This window comes from Acartia tonsa, chromosome 7 (assembly GCF_053477335.1).
Source record: "Acartia tonsa isolate MP-2025a chromosome 7, ASM5347733v1, whole genome shotgun sequence".
NCBI classification, from domain to species: Eukaryota; Metazoa; Arthropoda; class Copepoda; order Calanoida; family Acartiidae; genus Acartia; species Acartia tonsa.
This window is the reverse complement of record NC_137266.1, coordinates 49,424,390-49,445,611: the sequence shown is the minus strand read 5'-3', so window position 1 is coordinate 49,445,611 and position 21,222 is coordinate 49,424,390. Positions and strand designations below refer to the sequence as shown.

At 32.9% G+C, this 21,222-nt stretch overlaps 2 protein-coding genes across 3 annotated transcripts in view; one reads left to right on the top strand and one right to left on the bottom strand.

Annotated features, from left to right (window-relative positions):
• Positions 1 to 21,222, bottom strand: part of LOC145324599 (uncharacterized) — an 80,171-nt gene that overhangs the window by 31,920 nt on the left and 27,029 nt on the right. The gene's annotated exons all lie outside the window — the stretch shown is intronic.
• The window catches only part of LKRSDH (lysine ketoglutarate reductase/saccharopine dehydrogenase), a 40,557-nt gene that overhangs the window by 11,976 nt on the left and 7,359 nt on the right, over positions 1 to 21,222 (top strand). For both annotated transcript variants that reach the window (XM_080166500.1, XM_080166501.1), the window contains 10 exons: positions 110 to 173; positions 7,360 to 7,536; positions 7,956 to 8,057; positions 8,488 to 8,577; positions 8,916 to 8,993; positions 9,604 to 9,697; positions 9,979 to 10,069; positions 17,442 to 17,524; positions 19,888 to 19,927; positions 20,589 to 20,666. In XM_080166500.1, the coding sequence (XP_080022626.1) occupies positions 110 to 173; positions 7,360 to 7,536; positions 7,956 to 8,057; positions 8,488 to 8,577; positions 8,916 to 8,993; positions 9,604 to 9,697; positions 9,979 to 10,069; positions 17,442 to 17,524; positions 19,888 to 19,927; positions 20,589 to 20,666 (897 nt within the window). The remainder of the gene's footprint in view (positions 1 to 109; positions 174 to 7,359; positions 7,537 to 7,955; positions 8,058 to 8,487; positions 8,578 to 8,915; positions 8,994 to 9,603; positions 9,698 to 9,978; positions 10,070 to 17,441; positions 17,525 to 19,887; positions 19,928 to 20,588; positions 20,667 to 21,222) is intronic.

Sequence of the window (21,222 nt, the reverse complement as noted above, 5' to 3'; positions counted from 1 at the left end):
TCTTGAATAGCAGCCGAGATATTAATTTTTGCTTCAAACCGTTGCCTACAGAAAGATGGACATTTCAAATTTTTAGAGAAGCTTCGATACTAAAAATACTTTATTTAAGGATATGCACAATGAAGCTGTTGAAGCTGGAATTACGGTTGTCAATGAATGTGGTGTTGATCCTGGTAAGTTTATAATCAGTAGCGCATTTCAGGGAGGGAGGGGACAATGGTCTGTTTATTACACAAGTCCCCAAAGTTTTATAATAACGTTTTCTTATTCATTGACAACTTTGAGGACTTATTGGTTTGGTAATAATTTTAATAGCCGAACGTTTCAACTAATAATTTTAATCTACAGAAAGAGCTACTATGTGTATCATCATTGGGGATGTACATCAATTTATCAGTCATTGACTTATCCCTTTAGATCCCTGAGCGCATTTACTCTTTGATATTACAGTCTTAAAAAAAAGAATTTTAATTTTTCAATAATCACGGATGACAACATCCATAAGCAGCTAAGCTCAAAATAATCTTGAATTGGACAAAAGTGATTTATAGAGCAAATGTTCCTGTCTTAACCTCTTTTCGAGGAAGCTTTGTGTTTATCAAGATCGAAATTAATTCCTTATCATTATCCCAAATTAAGCGCAAATGTCGTCTTGTTTGACTTTCCTTTTCTAATGAGACGCGGCATGGATTGTTTATATTTTGATGCGTCCACGTTAGTTACTTTTGAATGATATGTGAGTGTGTGAAGATTTCGGAGAACAAAGTTGGGCCTATCATTGGTCTCATAGTGCGTGAACGACCCTAGTATACCAGGGGTTTGAAACCATAAGAACTTCAGGTAGAATTTGTTAATTTTATTTAAATGGAATGGTGTATAGGACGATTATATTTAGTTTAAAAGGCTTTAGCCAGCTAAGCATGAAACTTTATTATGATTAATTATTATGTTTTAGTAATTTTTTATGTGCTTTTATTTTTGCATTTAACAATGATTTATTAAACCAAATAATTTTCCTTTAAAGCCAAAGTTTCCAAAGATTCTTAACCGTAGAGAAAAATGATTTTAAAAAGCAATTAAGATTACGTGGTTATAAAAACTGGAATTTTGTATTAATTGATTTTGTAATTTCAGGACTTTGAAATAGTTGCCTCAATAAATCTATAATCAAACCTGCTGTTGAAACTTGATGGTTCCTGGTATTGGGGGTTTGTGTGTACGTCAACAAGATCTCTAGAACTTCCCGCTAATTCGGAAGTCACACTCAACCAAAGTGTCATGGTTGAGACAATTTCAAATAACTGAAGTTTGAAGGAGCTGCACTAGCAATTTCAAAGAAGTGAAGTTTGAAGTTTAGGCATTAGCAAATTTCAAATAACCTGATGTTTGAAGGAGCTGCACAAGCAATTTCAAATGGTTCTGAAGAATAGGCATTAGCATTCTTCAAAGAATCTGAAGAATAGGCGTTAGCATTCTTCAAGAGATCAATAGCATATAGTGATTATTGATGCAAAAAACATTGACAATTTTTCTGTGAAATAGTACCTAGTGAATCAATATGGTGCTCACTAAAAAGCAGAAAATTGAGCGAGCTATTGCTATTGGCAGTGAAAGGCTAGAAGTGTTTGATGAACAGATAAAAGTGTTTTATGAAAATCTAAAAGCCTGCCAAAGTTTTAGTTCATGTGAAAATGTGAATTTAAAATCAATTCGTGACATTTTTAGTGAGGTCAAGGACCAATCTGACCTAATAAAAATCTGCCGTGGAGACTAGTGAGATGCGCGAGTTCAAGCGTGATTTGGATGAAGCTAGTGAACAGAAAACTGTTGCAGATAAAGTTTATGCGTCGTTGGAGCAGTGTACGAAAATTCTGCACTGGCTTGACAATGATTCAGACGACGCGAGGTCAAGCACTGTCGCCAGGAACCTTGACGTCATTGAGAAGGTGAGGATGGACATGGGAGTGCTCAAGATTTCCATGGAGTTGCGCCAAGAAGTACGTGATATGTACCGAAGGCTTAGAGAGATAGAACGTCGTTCATCTAACTTGGATGAGAGTGGGACACCTGCCATACTCTCCAGGAGTATGTCCGCTGTGGATATTCAGAGTTCCAACCCGCATTATGGGCGCTGGGACAACAGTTTGTTGCCGTCTTTTGACGGTACTGACACGGATTACTCCAACTTTAAACAGGTCTTTAAAGATCTATGCGCTGGTTACGGATTTTCTGACCAGAGGTTAAGTCTGATGTTGTGTATGGAGAAGGTGATAACCAACCCGGAGCTACGCAAGCAAGTGTCAGCGATTAGAGATCATAATGAACAATGGTTGTTTCTCGATCAGATGTTTTTATCAAACACCCGCCGGTTCATGAAGATTTTAACTAAGCTGAACAAGATGAAACCTGTGGATAAACCTGTGGACGTGGTTAGTGCAATTGCTACCTTCAAAAGCACTATGCAGGAAGTAGAAGCCATCGTTGGTTCTGAAGCTAAGGATTACCACCACCTAACTCTTATTCATATTTTCAAAGACAAATGTCCAGATGCCCTGAGAGAGAAAATTATGATGGAGCTAGGCAGCATGAACCTGCCAAACATCAAGAAGATTGTAGAACTTCTGGAGAGGACAAGGGGAGCAATGTTGGCTGGTGATATGTCCTACGACACTGGTGCCGGCAAGAGGAACCGTGACAGAGCTGCCGCCGCGCAAGTATCTGGCCGCAGTGACAATGAGAATGGACGGGCTGGAAAGGACAAAACTTCCAAGTGGAATAGTGCATGTCCTATTGAAAGTTGCAATGATAAACATCCTATTTTCCGTTGTCTCACATTTAAGAAGATGGATGTTGTTGACCGAAAAAAAGTTGTCCAGCAGAATAAGTTGTGTGAACTCTGCCTGTGTGATGGTCATGCTGCTGACAATTGTAATAAATCGGATAAGCTTGGTGTCTGTGGCACCAATAATTGCGACAGTTATCATAGTCGTATGTTGCATGAGGCTAGTGCTAGTGTGAATACAGTCTACAAATCAAGTTCTGCGCCTAGCACATGTACCTTCCTGCTGCAAATAGTTCCAGTTGTAGCACCTGGCGGCGGCGCCTGCCATGCCGCCGTCATGTTTGATTCTGGTGCAAATCTACCACTTGTGTCTGAGAAGTTGTCCAGCAAGTTGAAGCTGAAATCTACCGGCAGATATACAAACATTTCTGTAGCTGACGGCAGTGAATCATCCTGCCGCAATGTGGTGTTCTATCTGAAGGACAGGGATGGTAATTTGAGAGAATTTGAGGCAGCTGTTATGCCTAACCTCGGAGGTGGCAACGAGATGCGCTCGGTCCATCCGGAAACCGCCGCCGAAATATTTAAGATGCCGCCAGAAAGATTCACATATATTAGTGGAGGCTTGGATATTATCATTGGAAATACCCATCCTGACGTGTTTCCGTCAACCTACCAGAAAGTGGGCCAGTCTATGTTGTGGAGAACCATTTTTGGAAGTGGTTTTATCTGTACAAGTGCTGACTGTGGAGCTGGTCAGCAGAAATCTGCGTATAAAGCTGTCAGTGTTAGTGGAGGCGCCTTGCCTGAATTTTTGTCCTCAGAGTCATCCAGGTACAGATTGGGTCCAGAATGGTTGCGCCAGGATGAGAGTGCGTGGCCGGTTGGTTCTGCCGTAGCTGTTGATAATGAACCGGTTGGTACTGCCGTAGCTGTTGATAATGAACCGGTTGGTACTGCCGTAGCTGTTGATAATGAACTGGTTGGTACTGCCGTAGCTGTTGATAATGAACCGGTTGGTACTGCCGTAGCTGTTGATAATGAACCGGTTGGTACTGCCGTAGCTGTTGATAATGAACCGGTTGGTTCTGCCGTAGCTGTTGATAATGAACCGATTGGTTCTGCCGTAGCTGTTAATGATGAACCTGTTGGTTCTGCTTGTGATGCTGTTGTTGAGAAACCTGTTATTTCTGCAGTTGATGCTGTTGTTTGTATTGCAGTCAATTCTGATGTTAAAGATACTGCCGCAGCCGTTGACAACACTGCTAGGGCGAGCACTGCCGTAGCTGTTGATGATGAACCTGATGGTTCTGCTTGTGATGCTGTTGTTGATAAACCTGTTATTTCTGCAGTTGACGCTGTTGTTTGTGTTGCAGTCAATTCTGATGTTAAAGATACTGCCGCAGCTGTTGATAACATTGCTACGGCGGGTGAGGCTGTAGCCGTTCACAATGATGATGCTGAAATTGGTTGTGTTGCAGCCGGTGCTGATAATGAGGTTGGTGCTGTTGTGAATCAAGAATCGACCTGGCTGCTGCCAAGCTAGCCGCCCGACACAGGGTAAAGGGCCTGCAATATGGCGGGTGTTGCCGCCAGAAAGTTATTGAAAGTCTACCAACCCCACAAATCTAATTTACAACATAAACTATTTATGTGTGAAAATGATCTTTTAAAGAAAAAATAATACAAGTTATATATTAAGCTTGTGAAGGGAACCTAAAAAGGTTCTGTAAAGAATAAGTATTCATTATTCAACTAATTTTATTGTTCATATTTAAGCACAAAAATTCTACAAAATTGTTTAGACTTTTAAAGCAGATTTTAAAAGATTTCGTTTCTTTAAGTATGATTTTGAAAAGCAAAAGTCTGTGTGTATTAACTACCAAATGATTTTTGCAGATTTTTTAGATTGAGAAAAATAGATTTTTTTAAAATTATTTTTCGAGGTATTTTTTTCATGGTTCACGGTTGCTTAAAAATGTTATTCTCAGATTCTCATATGAGATAATGCATTAAAGTAAAGAACACAACATGTAAAATTATTATGATAATGTTTAAAATATTTCTTATTATTATTTTAAAAGATTATCGCAAAATCAAGATATTGTTTAAATTTGTAAGCAAATAAAAGTTTTTCTTTCACTCCGGAGGCAATTATTCCAAATAATCCACGCGTAAAGATTTTTTTCTTCTTCATTCCGAGAGCAGAGATTCGTAGTAATATACGTACCTAGCGATTTCGGGCAATTTTAAACCTTGAGAAAGTATTTTATAGCAATTATATATTTTCGTTCATGTTTAAAATGTAAACTCTATTTTCTATGAGATAAGCATTTATAATAATGAACACGATGTATGATATTATTAAAATATTGATTATTATTTATATGAATATCACAGAATTAATTTAAGATAAACTATGCATATTTTAAATTAACCTTTCCTTCATTTTTATCGCAGATATTAAAATAAAAGCGGTTAAAAAAATTATGATTAATAATTGATTCTTATTTTATGAAAACTAAGAACATTTTTTTTAGTAAAAAGCTACATTTTCATATGCCTATTTTTATGCCTAAAATAAGAATCAAGCGAAATGCGATTAATTTTTATTCTATTTCATATGCTCAAATTTAATTTTATTGAGTTTAATTTCTTTTCAAAAGTACAATTCATTATAAAACTTACCTGAAAAGTTTACCAAAAAGGAATAAATGTGTCGAGGTTGCGTGATTCGATATTTATTCTAAGAAAAAAATCAAGTATTTTTTTAGCAGATTTTTTTAAATTACATATGAATTTCAATCAAGTAAAACATTTTTATTCAGATCAAGGAATGATTGAAAATTCATATTTAAAGTCTCATATTTCTTTTACAAAGAAAAATTGGTATTTTTTTTTCATAATTTTGATGAAAATTCTAACAAAATATTATTATTATTTTGCTATTATCTAAGTATTGAAAAGTTTTATTGTTGATTAAGATAGTTACAGTTCTTATTCATTAAGTTTGAAAAACTTTCTGCCCAAGGATTTTGAAATATTTTTCTTACTACTCTTTTTGATGCTTAACAAATTTAGTTTTAAGTACCTATAAATCTTAATTTTCTTGTCTAAGATTTATTTCGTTTTATATTACCATTATTTGTTTACATTTCAACCTGATTTCGTAGGTACTTATTGATTTATTAATAATGATTTATTACCTATTGATTATGAAATGATTATTAATTAGTATAAGTTGTTATATTTACAACATCATGATTAATAGGATTATCCATTTTAGGATTTGTGTATGTGATCTTGTGAGTGTCATGTGCCTGGAATATTGTATGGTACAAACCAATCCCCATCCTTCTATCCTAAAATGTGAGGTATTATGAGTCCTAGTGAGGAGTATAATATTGTGTATGCATTTCACGGGGTTTCATTTAGTTAGGAGAAAAAATTGTCATGTTTTTCGGGATGTGGCCATTCTCATGTGATTATGGTGAGTTGAGTTTAGTGAGAAATGTTGCTAGTGCTCAGCGCAAAAAACCTTGAATATCGTTAAGGAAGTTAATTTGACTTTCAAACGGGGGGTGTGTCTTAACCTCTTTTCGAGGAAGCTTTGTGTTTATCAAGATCGAAATTAATTCCTTATCATTATCCCAAATTAAGCGCAAATGTCGTCTTGTTTGACTTTCCTTTTCTAATGAGACGCGGCATGGATTGTTTATATTTTGATGCGTCCACGTTCGTTACTTTTGAATGATATGTGAGTGTGTGAAGATTTCGGAGAACAAAGTTGGGCCTATCATTGGTCTCATAGTGCGTGAACGACCCTAGTATACCAGGGGTTTGAAACCATAAGAACTTCAGGTAGAATTTGTTAATTTTATTTAAATGGAATGGTGTATAGGACGATTATATTTAGTTTAAAAGGCTTTAGCCAGCTAAGCATGAAACTTTATTATGATTAATTATTATGTTTTAGTAATTTTTTATGTGCTTTTATTTTTGCATTTAACAATGATTTATTAAACCAAATAATTTTCCTTTAAAGCCAAAGTTTCCAAAGATTCTTAACCGTAGAGAAAAATGATTTTAAAAAGCAATTAAGATTACGTGGTTATAAAAACTGGAATTTTGTATTAATTGATTTTGTAATTTCAGGACTTTGAAATAGTTGCCTCAATAAATCTATAATCAAACCTGCTGTTGAAACTTGATGGTTCCTGGTATTGGGGGTTTGTGTGTACGTCAACAAGATCTCTAGAACTTCCCGCTAATTCGGAAGTCACACTCAACCAAAGTGTCATGGTTGAGACAGTTCCGTTGTAAAAACAAAGAAAGACAGAGGATATGCCAAAAAACTCATAGAATAATCATAAATTAAAAATTAGGTTTATATATTGTTAACCATGACAGACAGACAGACGAAAAAAATTCTATATCTATATGCTTTAGGAATCCCCATTGAATGTTTTAGCTGTCTAATTTAAATTGCAAAGAAAATCACGATTCTCTCCAAGTGTTTATGGTGTTTAAAAAGTTGGACACCACTGCACTGGTAGAATAAAGATGTTTTATTTTAGGTATTGACCATTTCTTGGCACTGGAATGTTTCCATGACGTCCAGCAGGGAGGTGGCAAGATCGAATCCTTTGTCTCATTCTGCGGAGGTCTGCCCGCCCCAGAGTGCTCTGATAACCCCCTGGGATACAAGTTCTCTTGGAGCCCCAGAGGTGCTCTCCTCAATATGCTTAGTGGAGGTAAAAATTAGTCATTTTTCGAAAGGTCACATTATTTTTATTATTTTTATAAGATTTAGATTTATTTTTACAAATGCGTAATATTTTTTACCATATAGTTTACTAGTGGCTGCGACTCTATCTAGGAGCTTTACATGAAAGGGGTAAGGATAAGGAAAGCAAAAAATAACCTGAACCACCCAAAGACCTGAAATTAAAATTGAATAACCCAAATCGGGATCTTTGTAAATCTTCCTTGAAATGGAGAACCGAATCAGTTGAGTCTTTTTCGAAATCTTAAACTACAGACAAAAAATAGCCTTTCTACTTAATATAATAGGATAGAACTGAAGAATTTTTTTTTCTGTAATTTAAGTCTTTGATCAGTAACTTGTTTTAGATGTCATTTGATATTTTTCCAATTAACTAAATCTTTTCAGCCCGCTACCTGCAAAACGGTCAGATTGTGGATATAGAAGACAATGGTGGCCTTCTGGACGCAACCAACCCTATGGATTTCCTACCCGGTTTCAGTCTTGAAGGTATACATTTTGAACCTCGTAGGGTTTGTGTAACTTTTATTTAGCCTAACCATAATAAACTTATTATTCAACTTGATTTCAGATCTTAAATATTATTTCCATAAGCGAAGCTTTTCTATAATTAGGGTTGGTCCGTCAGTTCGTAACGGTTAGCTCTTTTTGGTTATTTAGGCAGGTTAAAATTGTCCTATCGATTTTAAACTTTGCATGGTGATTCCTCTAGTAGTTAGGTACAATTTAGAAAGCGTTGAAACTCTTGTCCACATAAGTTATGTTGATTTTTTGACAAAAATTTTGTATGTGATATAACTATCCTATTATAATACTGATTCCAAGGACAAAAAAGTACAATATTTTATTGATGTTGTCATCTTTGTTTTTAAAGATGACATTGAAATGTTATTAAAGCAATACAATTTTATTTATTAAGGTTACCCCAATCGTGACAGCACAATTTATGGTGAATTATATGGTATCAATGAAGCTTCTACCATTCTTAGAGGAACTCTCAGATATAAAGGTAATCCTTATAATTAAGTAACAGGATGTCTGTCTGTCTGTACAGAAGGATCTTGCTTTACAGTGTAGCTTAACACCCTGGAAAAGATTATAGCTATTTTTGAGGAGGGTACCACCACCCTCCAAAGATAAATTGCAAAAACATAAAACAGCGGGGGAAAATATATTTTTGGGCAAACAGCTGATCTTAGAATTAAAAAAACATTTTAAAGACCCCTTGAGGCCTCTAGGGGCCAAGCCGCTCGAAGAGAATAAAATCAATAAAAAAACATTTTGTTTTCTTAAATAAAAACTAATACCTTAACACTAACCCTCTATTATTAAATATCTATTGTACAGGTTATGTCGATGTGATTCGTGGAATGGTGAACCTTGGACTTCTGGACCCTAAACCTGAACCTCTTCTACATGAAAATGGTAAGAACCTCTGTTTAGTTTTTACATACCTATAATAGAAATTTTGTATAAAGGCCTGTATAAAAACAATGGGTAATTAATCCTGCATATTTTCTACCTTAAATTTTATAACTAGTTTAAACATGTTGCCTTTTTATTTTTATTAGTTTAAAGCATGCGTAATAACCTTGATTCTTAAAAATGACAGAATGTACAAAAATTTTACAGTAACAAAATTTTAAATCATGCGATTAGTCTTTAAAAAAAGGTTTGAGGATAACTTTTGTTTAGCACAAGTATATATTTTTTTGTCAAGTTGTGAATCTGTAATAAACAGGCACCACTATTATTTTAAAACTTTCCTTCTTTCTTTACCAATCACCTTCCCTTTTCATGGTATCGTATTATAGACAACAATCCGCGGGGGAAAAAATGAAAAATCATTATATGAATTTCAGTTTTATTGGACCTGAATGATACTGGTTTTAGGATTTTTATTTTATTATTCGTAGAAAATTGTCCACAAAACGTTATTAACAACATGAATCTTAGAAGCGGATTTAATCCTATGGATATTAATCAGTTTTAAGTCATTTTAGAAAGATAATCTTAAAGTTTTGATTGTTATCAGGTCCTGATCTAACCTGGAGACAATTTATGTGCAGCATTACCAACCAAGATCCAAGCATTTTCTATGATAATCTCAAAGAAATTTTGTTAGACAGGTAACTTATCATGAGCGCAGTTATGTAACTTAAACTCAGGGATCTAAGGGATAAGACAATGGCTGATAAATTGATGTATATAACAAAGATAATATACAAAATTACCCCTTTTGTATATTACAATTAGTGGTTGAAACGTTTGGATACCCAACTTAAAGAATCAACCAATCAAAATGATAATAGTCCCCAACGAACAAGAAAACGTTATTATAAAACTTTGGGACTAGTGTAATTAACAGTTTATTGTACCCTTCCATCTCTGCTTAAACTAATTTTTGTAGATTGGGAGATGAAAAGACTTTGAAAGGGCTGGAAGAACTTGGCCTGTTGTCTGAACAACCTGTTCCCAAGTGTGGCTCTCCTCTGGATGCTGTAAGTTCTTGTTATTTGTTAGAATTAGCTTATAAAGCCTGGAAAAAATGACGCCATACAGCTAAATGACCAATGATAGGCCAGTATACATTTTAATTGACCAATGGTAAAATTTATACTAGCGTATCACTTTTGAATGATTTTATTGTTATTTATCGTATCGTATTTTATCGCTTTCTGCGGATATTAAAATAAAAATCATAAAATTATAACCAGTTTTGTAATCCCCGAGGTGCCGAAGGCATGGTCTAACAACATTTATTTTAACATTCGTGGAAAAATGTCAATAATACGATGCTATACCTGATTTTTCAGTGACTGAGAACCGGTTCTAATCCAGCGGATATTAATCGATTTCGAAGCCAGACTGGAAATATATTTCTGTATTTCATTTTTATCTAACGCATTAAATCTCAAATGTTTAAACCTTACAAAGGGGAAGCCTCTCCTTCGTATTTTAATTCTATTAAACTATCAGTAATAATTTAATATGACAGATGATAAAAATCAATCAATTATTAAAACAGTTACCACAACAATTATTGCATATTCTTTAAATCATTATCATTTCAAGTTCAATTTTGTATAACGTAATTCGTCTTCTAAACCAGTGAAGGAGGGGGCATTGGGATGTTTATCACACTAGTCCCCAAAGTTTTATGAGAAGTTTTTCTTATTCGTTGGCTCAGCAACTTTAGGGACTTTAATTGGAATTTTGTTAGTTGGTTTATTAGTGTCCATACGTTTCAACCAATTATTGTATCTACACAAAGGGTAGTTTTGTGTATCCTCATTGTATCAAATTGGCTATTGTCTTATCCTTTAGATCCCTGCTACTAACTGTTACATTTTTATCAATTTAACAATTAAAACACTTTACTATATTAAAGGAAATAGAATTATTTTAGATTAGTCGGAATTCTGAAAACATTGACAAACAGACGGATTGACAAACGGACATGCCCGAGTTATGGAGTAGACCTGCCACTAATAATTCTTAATTTCTTTTGCATAAGTATGTAGAAATTAAAGAACTACATAAGAATGATTTGGTCCACTGAATGTGAAATTTTAGTGAGCTCACACCTCCGCATATTATCACCGAGAGAGTGGACAATGAGCTGTTTAGTACACTAGTCTCCAAAGTCTTATAAAGGGTGTTTAAAAAAAAACCAATCGCTTTACTCTTTTCAATATAAACCCTACAGTTTTGGTCAAAAACTATCAAAAAATGACACAAATCATGTCCAAGCAATGACAATGAGATAACACTATTGAATTTTGATTTCTACTCACCTCTCCTGAGCACTACAGCTCGAGTCCTAGCCCTTGTGGAAAACTTTTCCCTACGTGGAGAGTGCATATTTTATTACAAATTAAGACAGTTTTTGTCTTTTTTTAAAAAGAATAAACTGTCTAAAGTACTTGAAATCTTGTAGATAGACCCCATAATGTTTAAAGTTTTTGGTGGGGCCTAAAAATATCTTTCTATAGACGCCTTAATCAGATTTCTGACCCAATCCTAGCCAATTTGGCATCTAAAAGACAGACCCATCAAACATTGAGACATGACTGCTCTGTCTTAAAAAAAAGAACAAACCGTGTAAAGTACTTAAAATCTTGTAGATAGACCCCATAATGTTTAGAATTTTTGATGGGGCATGTCAATATCTTTCTATAGACACCTTAATCAGGTTTTTAACACAATCTTAGCCATTTTGGCATCAAAAAGAAAGATCTGTCAAACATCAAGCACTGGAGAGACCCGTCATGTCTAAATGTTTAATGGGTCTGTCTTTTTAATGCCAAATTGGCTAGGATTGAGTTAGAAACATGGTTAAGATGTCTATAGAAAGGTCTTTACATGCTCAATCAAAAATTCTAAACATTATGGGGTCTATCTACAAGATTTTAAGTACTTAAGACGATTTGTTGATTTTTAATCTCCATGTAAGGAAAAATTCTACACAAGGGCTAGGACTCGAGCTATAGTGCTTAGGAGAGGTGAGTAGAAATCAAAATTCAATAGCGCTTTCTCATTGTCATTGCTTGGACATGATTTGTGTCATTTTTTGCTAGTTTTTGACCAAAACTGTAGGGTTTATATTGAAAAGAGTGGAGCGATTGGTTTTTTTTTAAACACCCTTTAATAACGTATTCTCATTCGCAGGCTTAACAACTTTGGGGACTTTAGTTTATTTTGATTTGTTGATATAGTTGAGTGTCCAAACATTTCAACCACTAATTTTAATCTACAGAAGGAGTAATTTTGTTTATCATCATTTGGGTATGTACATCAATTAGTCGGTCATTGTCTTATCCCTTTAGATCCCTGGGATAATACAGCTTTTACTGTAGTAATATTTTGAAATTAAAATGAATTTTTAAGTTGACACACTTGGTGGAAATGATTGCTTACTAATCTTAAGTATTCGCATGTTAAATATGTATTATAATTTATGATAACATAATAATAAATTTGTAATTGCTGACATCGTTTTACTGCTAGAGATATGTCATTGGGAGATTTACTTGAAATTCAAACAATAATTTTTTATCAAACTATCTGCGCATTCCTATAATTTTTTATATAACAAGGTTTTATGTTTTTATACATATAGGTAGTAACTTTAATTTTATGACATTTAGATAAACTGATTTTTACTTTCCAAAGTAACCAAAAATAAGCAGCAATTTATAACAGATATAAATTGTTTTGACGACAAGTCGCCGATTTTAAACTTATCTGCGCCCAAATTGAAGTTTGAAAGATTTAACGACTTTTTGCAAAATTAATTGATTATTTTCTCCAACACTTTATCTAGTAATGCTAAGATAAATTATAATTTATGAGGAAATAAAAGCCACATCAACCAGGGATATAAAGGGATAAGAAAATGGCAGAACAATTCATATACATCCTCAATGACGATTCACAAGATTACCCCTTATGTACTTAATAATCAGTAAATGAAAATCTTGACACTCAACTTAGTGAACCGACCAAGCAAAGAATCACCAAAGATGTCAAGCCAACGAATAAAGAGTTATTATAAGACTTTGGGGACTAGTGTAATAAATAGCCCAATGTCCCCCCCTTCCCTGAAATAAAAGCCATACCACCAACAACATCTCATTAAAGTTTCATGGTCAAAACACACAAACAAAAGGATAATAATGTTCATAAGTAGCGCAGCAATTATAAACTTACAATATTGTTCAATCAGGGATCTAAAGGGATAAGAAAATGGCCGATAAACAGATGTACATCCCCAATTGTGATACACAAAAGTACCCTTTCTGTATAAATTACAATTAGTGGACACTCATCTTAATGAATCAATTAATCAAAATTTTAGTTTTCAATGTTGTTCAGTCAACGAATAAGAAAACGTTACTATAAAACTTTTAGGGACTAGTGTAATAAACAGCCCAATGTCTCCTCCTCCCCTTTGTTCAATACTGTTAAAATGTTACTTCTGCTAAAGTAGATTTAATGTTTTAATCGTTTATATAAACAAGGATGACAACATCCATAAAAGCGAAGCACTGAAACGGAAGGACAAACGGACATTAACATTTGTATAGTGTCTGGAAATGAATAATCAGAATATAAAAGTATCGAATGAGTCGAAGCAAAATTGTAAGTAAATTTGTTGAAAAACTGCTTGATACAGGATAATGTTTAGACATACTTACATTTTTAGGACTTGATTATAGAGTTGCTTCCTTTATACTAGGAATCAATATACAAAAAATCAGATCAAACGGAAAATTAGATCACATAAAAATTTGTTAATAAATCAACATGTTTAAAATGGACGTACGGACATTCTTGTAATGATTATAGAGTTGATACGCTTTTTAACTCGTACCTAACTACTACAGGAATCATCGTGCAAAGTTTGAAATCGATAGGACAATTCTAACATGCCTAAATTAAAGAATAAAAGCTATCTCGGACGGACGGACGGACGTACGGACTGACCCTAATTATAGAAAAGCTTCGCTTTTAAAAAAGATAAATACATTCAATTTCTTAGCTGACTTACAATCGGACGTACAGACTGATTTACATACATACCTTTTATAATATAGTATCTGCGCTACTAGCAACACATTTATTATATGCACTTCTAATCAGGACGTATAATAGATTTTGACTGATTAAGAAACTTGTTTTTTTTGGCTACAGCAAATTTATTTAAATGTTAGGAAATAAAGGGGAAATTTAAAATGAAAATTACATAAGCTATTTTCAGGGAATAGTCGAAATATTGATGTTCATCCCCAATGATTGTATATAAAATTATTCATTCTGTAGATAACAATTAGTGGTTAAAACATGTGGACACTTATTTAGACGAACCTATCACAATTTAGTATAAGTACCCAATGTTGTTAAGCCATTGTTATTCTAAAACTTTGGGGACTAGTGTAATAAACAGCCCAATGTCCCCTCTCTCCCAAGGCTCCTAAACAGGATTTTTTGAAAAATATATTTTTATATTTAAATTAATTCCTAAATTCTTGAGACAGTTCAAAGACACGTGCTAAATTATTTGCAGTTTTCATATTGGCAGTTTTTTTTTATTTATAGTCACTATAAAATCGTAGCTAGATTACAAACTGTAATTCTATTCTATTCTACTTCTATTATAAAGTAATGAGGTTTTTTGTCTGAAGCTTAGGATTTCGATAACTACAGAACTTTTGAGTTCTCCCTTTTAGGGAAGCTTCATATAGTTCCCAGGAATGTTTTAGTCTATTTTATTTTATGATTTAAGCCTTGCTAGATGTTAGGGGCGCAAACAATAGCCCAAAAATATAAAATAAGTAAGGTTTTTGTTTGAAACTTTAGATATTGTAAATTGTTGGTCCAAATTGGTTGTTCTTTTTAAGGAATTTTTAAGTATGTCTAGGGGTATTATTTGGATTATTTTTTTAGTACTTCTATGAATAAAAGGTTTTTGAAAGGATACAACTTTAAAGAATAAACACTCTTGTATGATGGTTACATACGGAAAAACTATGCTTTACGCCTACAGCCATTAATTAACTAATTGTTAATTATCTTTTAAACCTTCAGGTCTTATCTTAAAGTAACATAAATCATATCTTGGTAATATAATAAAAGCCGTGGATAGATATTTGCAAAAAAAAATTTTGCATCAATTAGTATAACTTTGTAAGGCGCCTGTACATAGATTAGCCGTGGGAGGGGGAGGGGTTGGGAGGGTTTTAAGCCTTGACAGAGGGTGATAAGGGTGGGTTTCCCCAATAATCATGCAAACTTTCATTTAGTTTAAAATTTCAAAACAAATTAAATTAAACCTTCTTAAAATGCTTCAATCATTAATTATTATTAGATCAGGAACATAAAATAAAGTAGCATATTAAATAATTAAAATAATCCATTTTTTTGCTTAATGATATACTTTTCTCCCTCTAATTAAATTCCTGTAGATTTAATTCCTATTCTGAGATAGTACGCCATAATTTTTCCATGTGCAATTAAATAGTTTAATGGTTTTCTTTCTAACCAAGTCATTAATTGAATGGCCATAATTTATACAAAATTACCCGGGCTTTATATCTGGTTATTTTCTTTAGTCTCGGGTATATCACAAAATTCCATTTAAAAACATGTACAGCAATACTATTGATATAAATGAAGCCTTTTATAGTGCCGGTAAATATAATTAAAATGTATGCAGCCACTGCTAATTTAGTCTGTGTATTGGCCTATAATTGGTCATTTTTATTGAAATGTTATTTGTTGTATTACTTTAAGTAGCTTCGATAGAAACACTTGTTTTATCCTATTCGCCATTCTTTTTGAGTAGCAAAGTATTTTATAAAGTACTTGTCTATCATTCTACATAAATCAATTGTACTTCTTTTATTGGCTTTTGACTAACACATAAAGCTCCCTAGCTAATTTAAATTGTAAACCAGGTTTAAATTGCTTTACAAAAAATATAGGCACCATATAAATGAAATGTATATGTTGTTTTGTCCCAATAAATATTTGAATTTGATAAAATCCTGGTTTGAAACGTAAATCTTTGAGTAGTTTTTCAATTTAGAGTAAATATATCTTCTATATATAATTCCCTGTCAAATAGCTTTTAAATGCTCCGAAAAGCACATTGTAAAGATTGTACAAATCCCAAAATTAAATCTGGTTGGTCAAGTGGTTAAAAATACATAAATAATTTTACATCTTGCAAATTTCATTGCGGAAATAAGTAGAAAAGAAAACAAAAATTTACAAAATTTGAATAAAATTAAAAATAGTTATTCAAACAAGGATTATAATATACAAAAGAACTAAAGCTTAGAATAGAAACAAAATTAGAGTGACATAAATTTAGTTTTAAAAGTTCAGACAACATCTATCAACCTATTTATATATTCATCTATTGTAGGTCAGCTAATTTCTATCAATCTATCTAGAATGAGAGAGACATGATCTATTCATCTATTTATCTATTTATCTATTGTAGGTTAGCCAACATCTATCCCATCAACTGGTGTACAGAAAGATGGAGAGAGACATCATCTATTCATTTATTATCTATCTATCTATCTATTAATCTATTGTAGGTTAGCCAACATCTATCCCACCAACTGGTGTATAGAAAGAATGAGAGAGACATCATCTATTCATCTATTTATCTATTAATCTATTGTAGGTTAGCCAACATCTATCCCATCAACTGGTGTATAGAAAGAATGAGAGAGACGTGATCTATATATCTATCCATCTATTCATCTATCCATCTATTGTAGGTTAGCCAACATCTCTCCCATCAACTGGTGTACAGAAAGAATGAGAGAGACGTGATCTATATATCTATCCATCTATTCATCTATCCATCTATTGTAGGTTAGCCAACATCTCTCCCATCAACTGGTGTATAGAAAGAATGAGAGAGACGTGATCTATATATCTATCCATCTATTCATCTATCTATCTATTGTAGGTTAGCCAACATCTATCCTATCAACTGGTGTACAGAAAGAATGAGAGAGACATGATCTATTCATCTATTTATCTATTTATCTATTGTAGGTTAGCCAACATCTATCCCATCAACTGGTGTACATAAAGATTGAGAGAGACATCATCTTTTCATTTATTATCTATCTATTTATCTATTAATCTATTGTAGGTTAGCCAACATCTATCCCACCAACTGGTGTATAGAAAGAATGAGAGAGACGTGATCTATATATCTATCCATCTATTCATCTATCCATCTATTGTAGGTTAGCCAACATCTCTCCCATCAACTGGTGTATAGAAAGAATGAGAGAGACGTGATCTATATATCTATCCATCTATTCATCTATCCATCTATTGTAGGTTAGCCAACATCTCTCCCATCAACTGGTGTACAGAAAGAATGAGAGAGACATGATCCTTATGAGACACGAAATTACTGTCAGGTTAGAGTTTAGTTTTTCTTCTGATTTTTTCTGTGAAACTAAAGAGATAAAACTGAAATAATTTATTTTAATTTGATTCTACACCATAATTTCATGTTCTATAATTAAGTGTATCTTGTAGCATGCTAAAATAACGATCCGCTCCTTCCACCCCCTTTTGCCCAATCCCCTCACCTCCTACTGGATAAACAGTTTGACCAATAAATGGGGGAAAATAGCAACCTTAATTGACGAAAATTTTCCCCTGTCATAATATCCACATATATTCTACTAGCGGCTTTGCCCCTAGACTCTAGGGGCTTTGCCCCAAGAGATGATAAAAAAAAGTTTAGGTGAAATTCAAAAAAAAATTGAGAAGGACCAAGGATATCTCCTACAAAAAAAGGACCAAGGATATCTCCTACAAAAAAAAATGGGGGGGGGGGTTTGTTTTTTGGGGGGTTAGGAGTGTCCCACCCCCCAAAAAAATATCTTAAAACCACCACAGGACCAGTAGGTATATTCTCTGAAGAGTAGAATCCGATCGGTTCAGTGGTTACCGATATCTTAAGCTTCAGACGGACGGACGGATGGACAGACAGACATCAAGCTACTTTGTATTATAGATATCCATTCATAGCAATATCTTTTTGTGTCGCTTCTAAAGACCATTGAAAAAGATTGCACTGAAATGGGTTAGATAATAAGATTATCTTAATATTTCAATCATTTTTGTGTACTGACCGAATATTAATTAGTTTAGTTCTTATTTTTTTTATTGAGACAAATTAATATCAAGCATTACTAAACAAAATACATATTGTTAAACAGTTACTTTTCTGACTGAAAAATACTGATTCATTTGTTAGAAACAAAGATTTATATTTAGCATTACAATTAAAAATGTCTTGTTTCCTTTTTGTGTAAAAATATCATAATATGACAGATTTTTAGGATTTATTGAAAAAGTTATTGGAGTGTTAAAGTACATTTTTTCGCAGCATTGCTTTCAATTTTAGGCTTATTATATGTATTAGTTTATGCGCTCCTAGAATCTAGGGGCTACAAATTTAAAAAGGAAAAGTAGGGATTCAAAAATAGCATAAAACAATTCTCAAGCCGTAAATATAAAACTATTGAAGCCTAAACCAATCCTGACACTTGTGAAGCTTCCCTAAATCAAAAAAAACTCAAATAAATAAACATGACTACTTAATTTAAAAAGATTATAAATTATAATTTTATTCACAATAGGAGGGGTGATCAATAATTAATAATTAAGGTATACATTTAGTTTCAATGTACTAGCAAGCTAAATATTCAAATATATTGCATCATAAAAAAGTTATATCGGGGTCCAATTAAAGTAAATATATGTTTCACGTATCGTTCTTTGAATCAATTATAATGATACATTTTTAACAAGATAATTTTGCTATAATTTTAATGTGCATTTTTTAATGATATTAATCAAGATAAGTAAATGAGAACATAATTTTGATTTACAACATTTCTTTACCGGGGAGTGAGGAGAAATTGGACTGTTTATTACACTAGTCTCCAAAGTTTTATAATAACGTTTTCTTATCCGTTTGCTTAATAACTTTGGGGACTTTAATGAATTTTAATTCGTTGATTCATTGAGTTAAGTGTTCAAACATTTTAACCACTAATTATAATCTACAAAAAGTGTAATTTTGTATATCATTATTGGGGATGTACATTAATTTATCGCCCATTGTCATCCCTTTTGATCCCTGATTTCTTTACGGTACAACAATTATGGAATTAGATTAATATTACAACCAACGTATAACTGTTTTCATTTTTTCAGCAGGGGTTCCTTATAGATTTCGGGACATTTATTTGGCAATTTAATTATTTCGAATCATTTATTGCTCTGGTGTTATTGGAAATGACTTGCATTACCTTTTATACAAGGAATCTTAAGTGATAAGACAATGGCAGATAAATTTATGTATATACCCAATTTGAATACACAAAAATACCTCTTCTTTAGATTACAATTGGTTGAAAAGACGTTTGGACAATATACTTAATAAACCAACCAATCAAAATTGTCCCCAAAGTTGATAAGCCAAAAAAATAAGAAAACGTTATTATACAATTTTTGAAAAAAATTCTGTGTTAAAAATCCAATCAATCGATTTAAATCGCAGAATAATTGTCTCAATTTGCAAAAATGATAGTTGTGTTATTTATCAATTAATTTTATAATAGCAATATTGTCAAAATTATAACATTATGTTATTTGTAACAGAGAAAAAAACGTGATGAAGTTGATTAAAAGAGAAAATTAAAACTCTAATTTAGCTCTGTAGCTAGTTGGTTATGATTACTCTAAAATACAACTTTTTGTTTAGATGGCCTGACGGCAGAAGAGAATTGAAGGGCATTAATATGGTAAGTTTTTTTAAATTATATACTTTTCTTTCATATTTGATAAAGTAAATTTTTATTACTTAACAACATCTAGACAAATTTTGATAATTATTCTTTCTTATTAGAAGGCAAATGATGATTTTTAAATTACTTAAAATTGGGAAAGAATAAAATAACAGCCTAATGTTAGAATTTAAGTCTTTAACATGCGGCTTAATCGGCTTGATAGAGAAAAACTACCAAGAGCCTCCTTTAACTCCTTTTCAGCCGTTTAAAAAATTCCTTGCTTTGAATTTTAGTTCCAATTAAAACATTGTTTTGCACATTAAATAAATTTCTTTAGTAGTAGTGAGAGCATCCCTATAATCAAGTAAGTATGTCCTTAAACATTATCCTGAATTAACGCAGTTTTTCAACAAATCTACTTACAATTATGTTTCGACTATTAAACATTTATATTATGATTATTCAATTATGACACTCTACAAGTGTTAATGCTCGTTTGTCCTACCGTTTCATAGCTTCGCTTTTATGGATTTTGTCATCCTTATTGTGTTTAGATTGAGTACGGAGATCCCAAGGGGTACACTGCTATGGCTAAGACTGTATTGTTATATTTAGATTGAGTATGGAGATCCCAAGGGCTACACTGCTATGGCTAAGACTATATTGTTATGTTTAGATTGAGTATGGAGATCCCAAGGGCTACACTGCTATGGCTAAGACTGTTGGCTATCCTTGTGCTATTGCCACTAAGATGGTAAGTTGTTGTGTTATCAAAATTCAAGTACCAGGTTTCCCATCTCATTCATAATTACCTAAACCTTAATATGGCAGGTTTTCCATTTTTAATGTTTGATATCAAATTAAACACACTAGGTATTAATCCTTAAAATAAAGTAATAGGATCTGTGTGTGTGTAGAGAAGGATCTCGCTAACCACTGAACCGATATGTTTCTTCTTTACAGGGTAGCTTTTCATAGATCCTAGGAAGGTTTATAACTATTTTGGGGGATGGTTCACAACCCTAACAAAAATTTATATACTTTAAAAAAGATTTTAAAATTACAATGGAAAAGTATAAGGTCGACTTCCCCCAGCTTCAAGGGCTCCTAGAAGCCTCTAGGGGCGTAGTTTATGATTATAGTAAATAAGTATATACAAATTTTCTTCTTAATATTAAGTAACTGACATTAAAAGGTTGAGTATTATCAAATTCACCATGGTGGATTGGTACATTCACTCAAAGTTCCTATTAAGCACTGATAACATCCTCGGATCCTTATTTAATTTTCTTTTCCTTACCCCTGCAGGG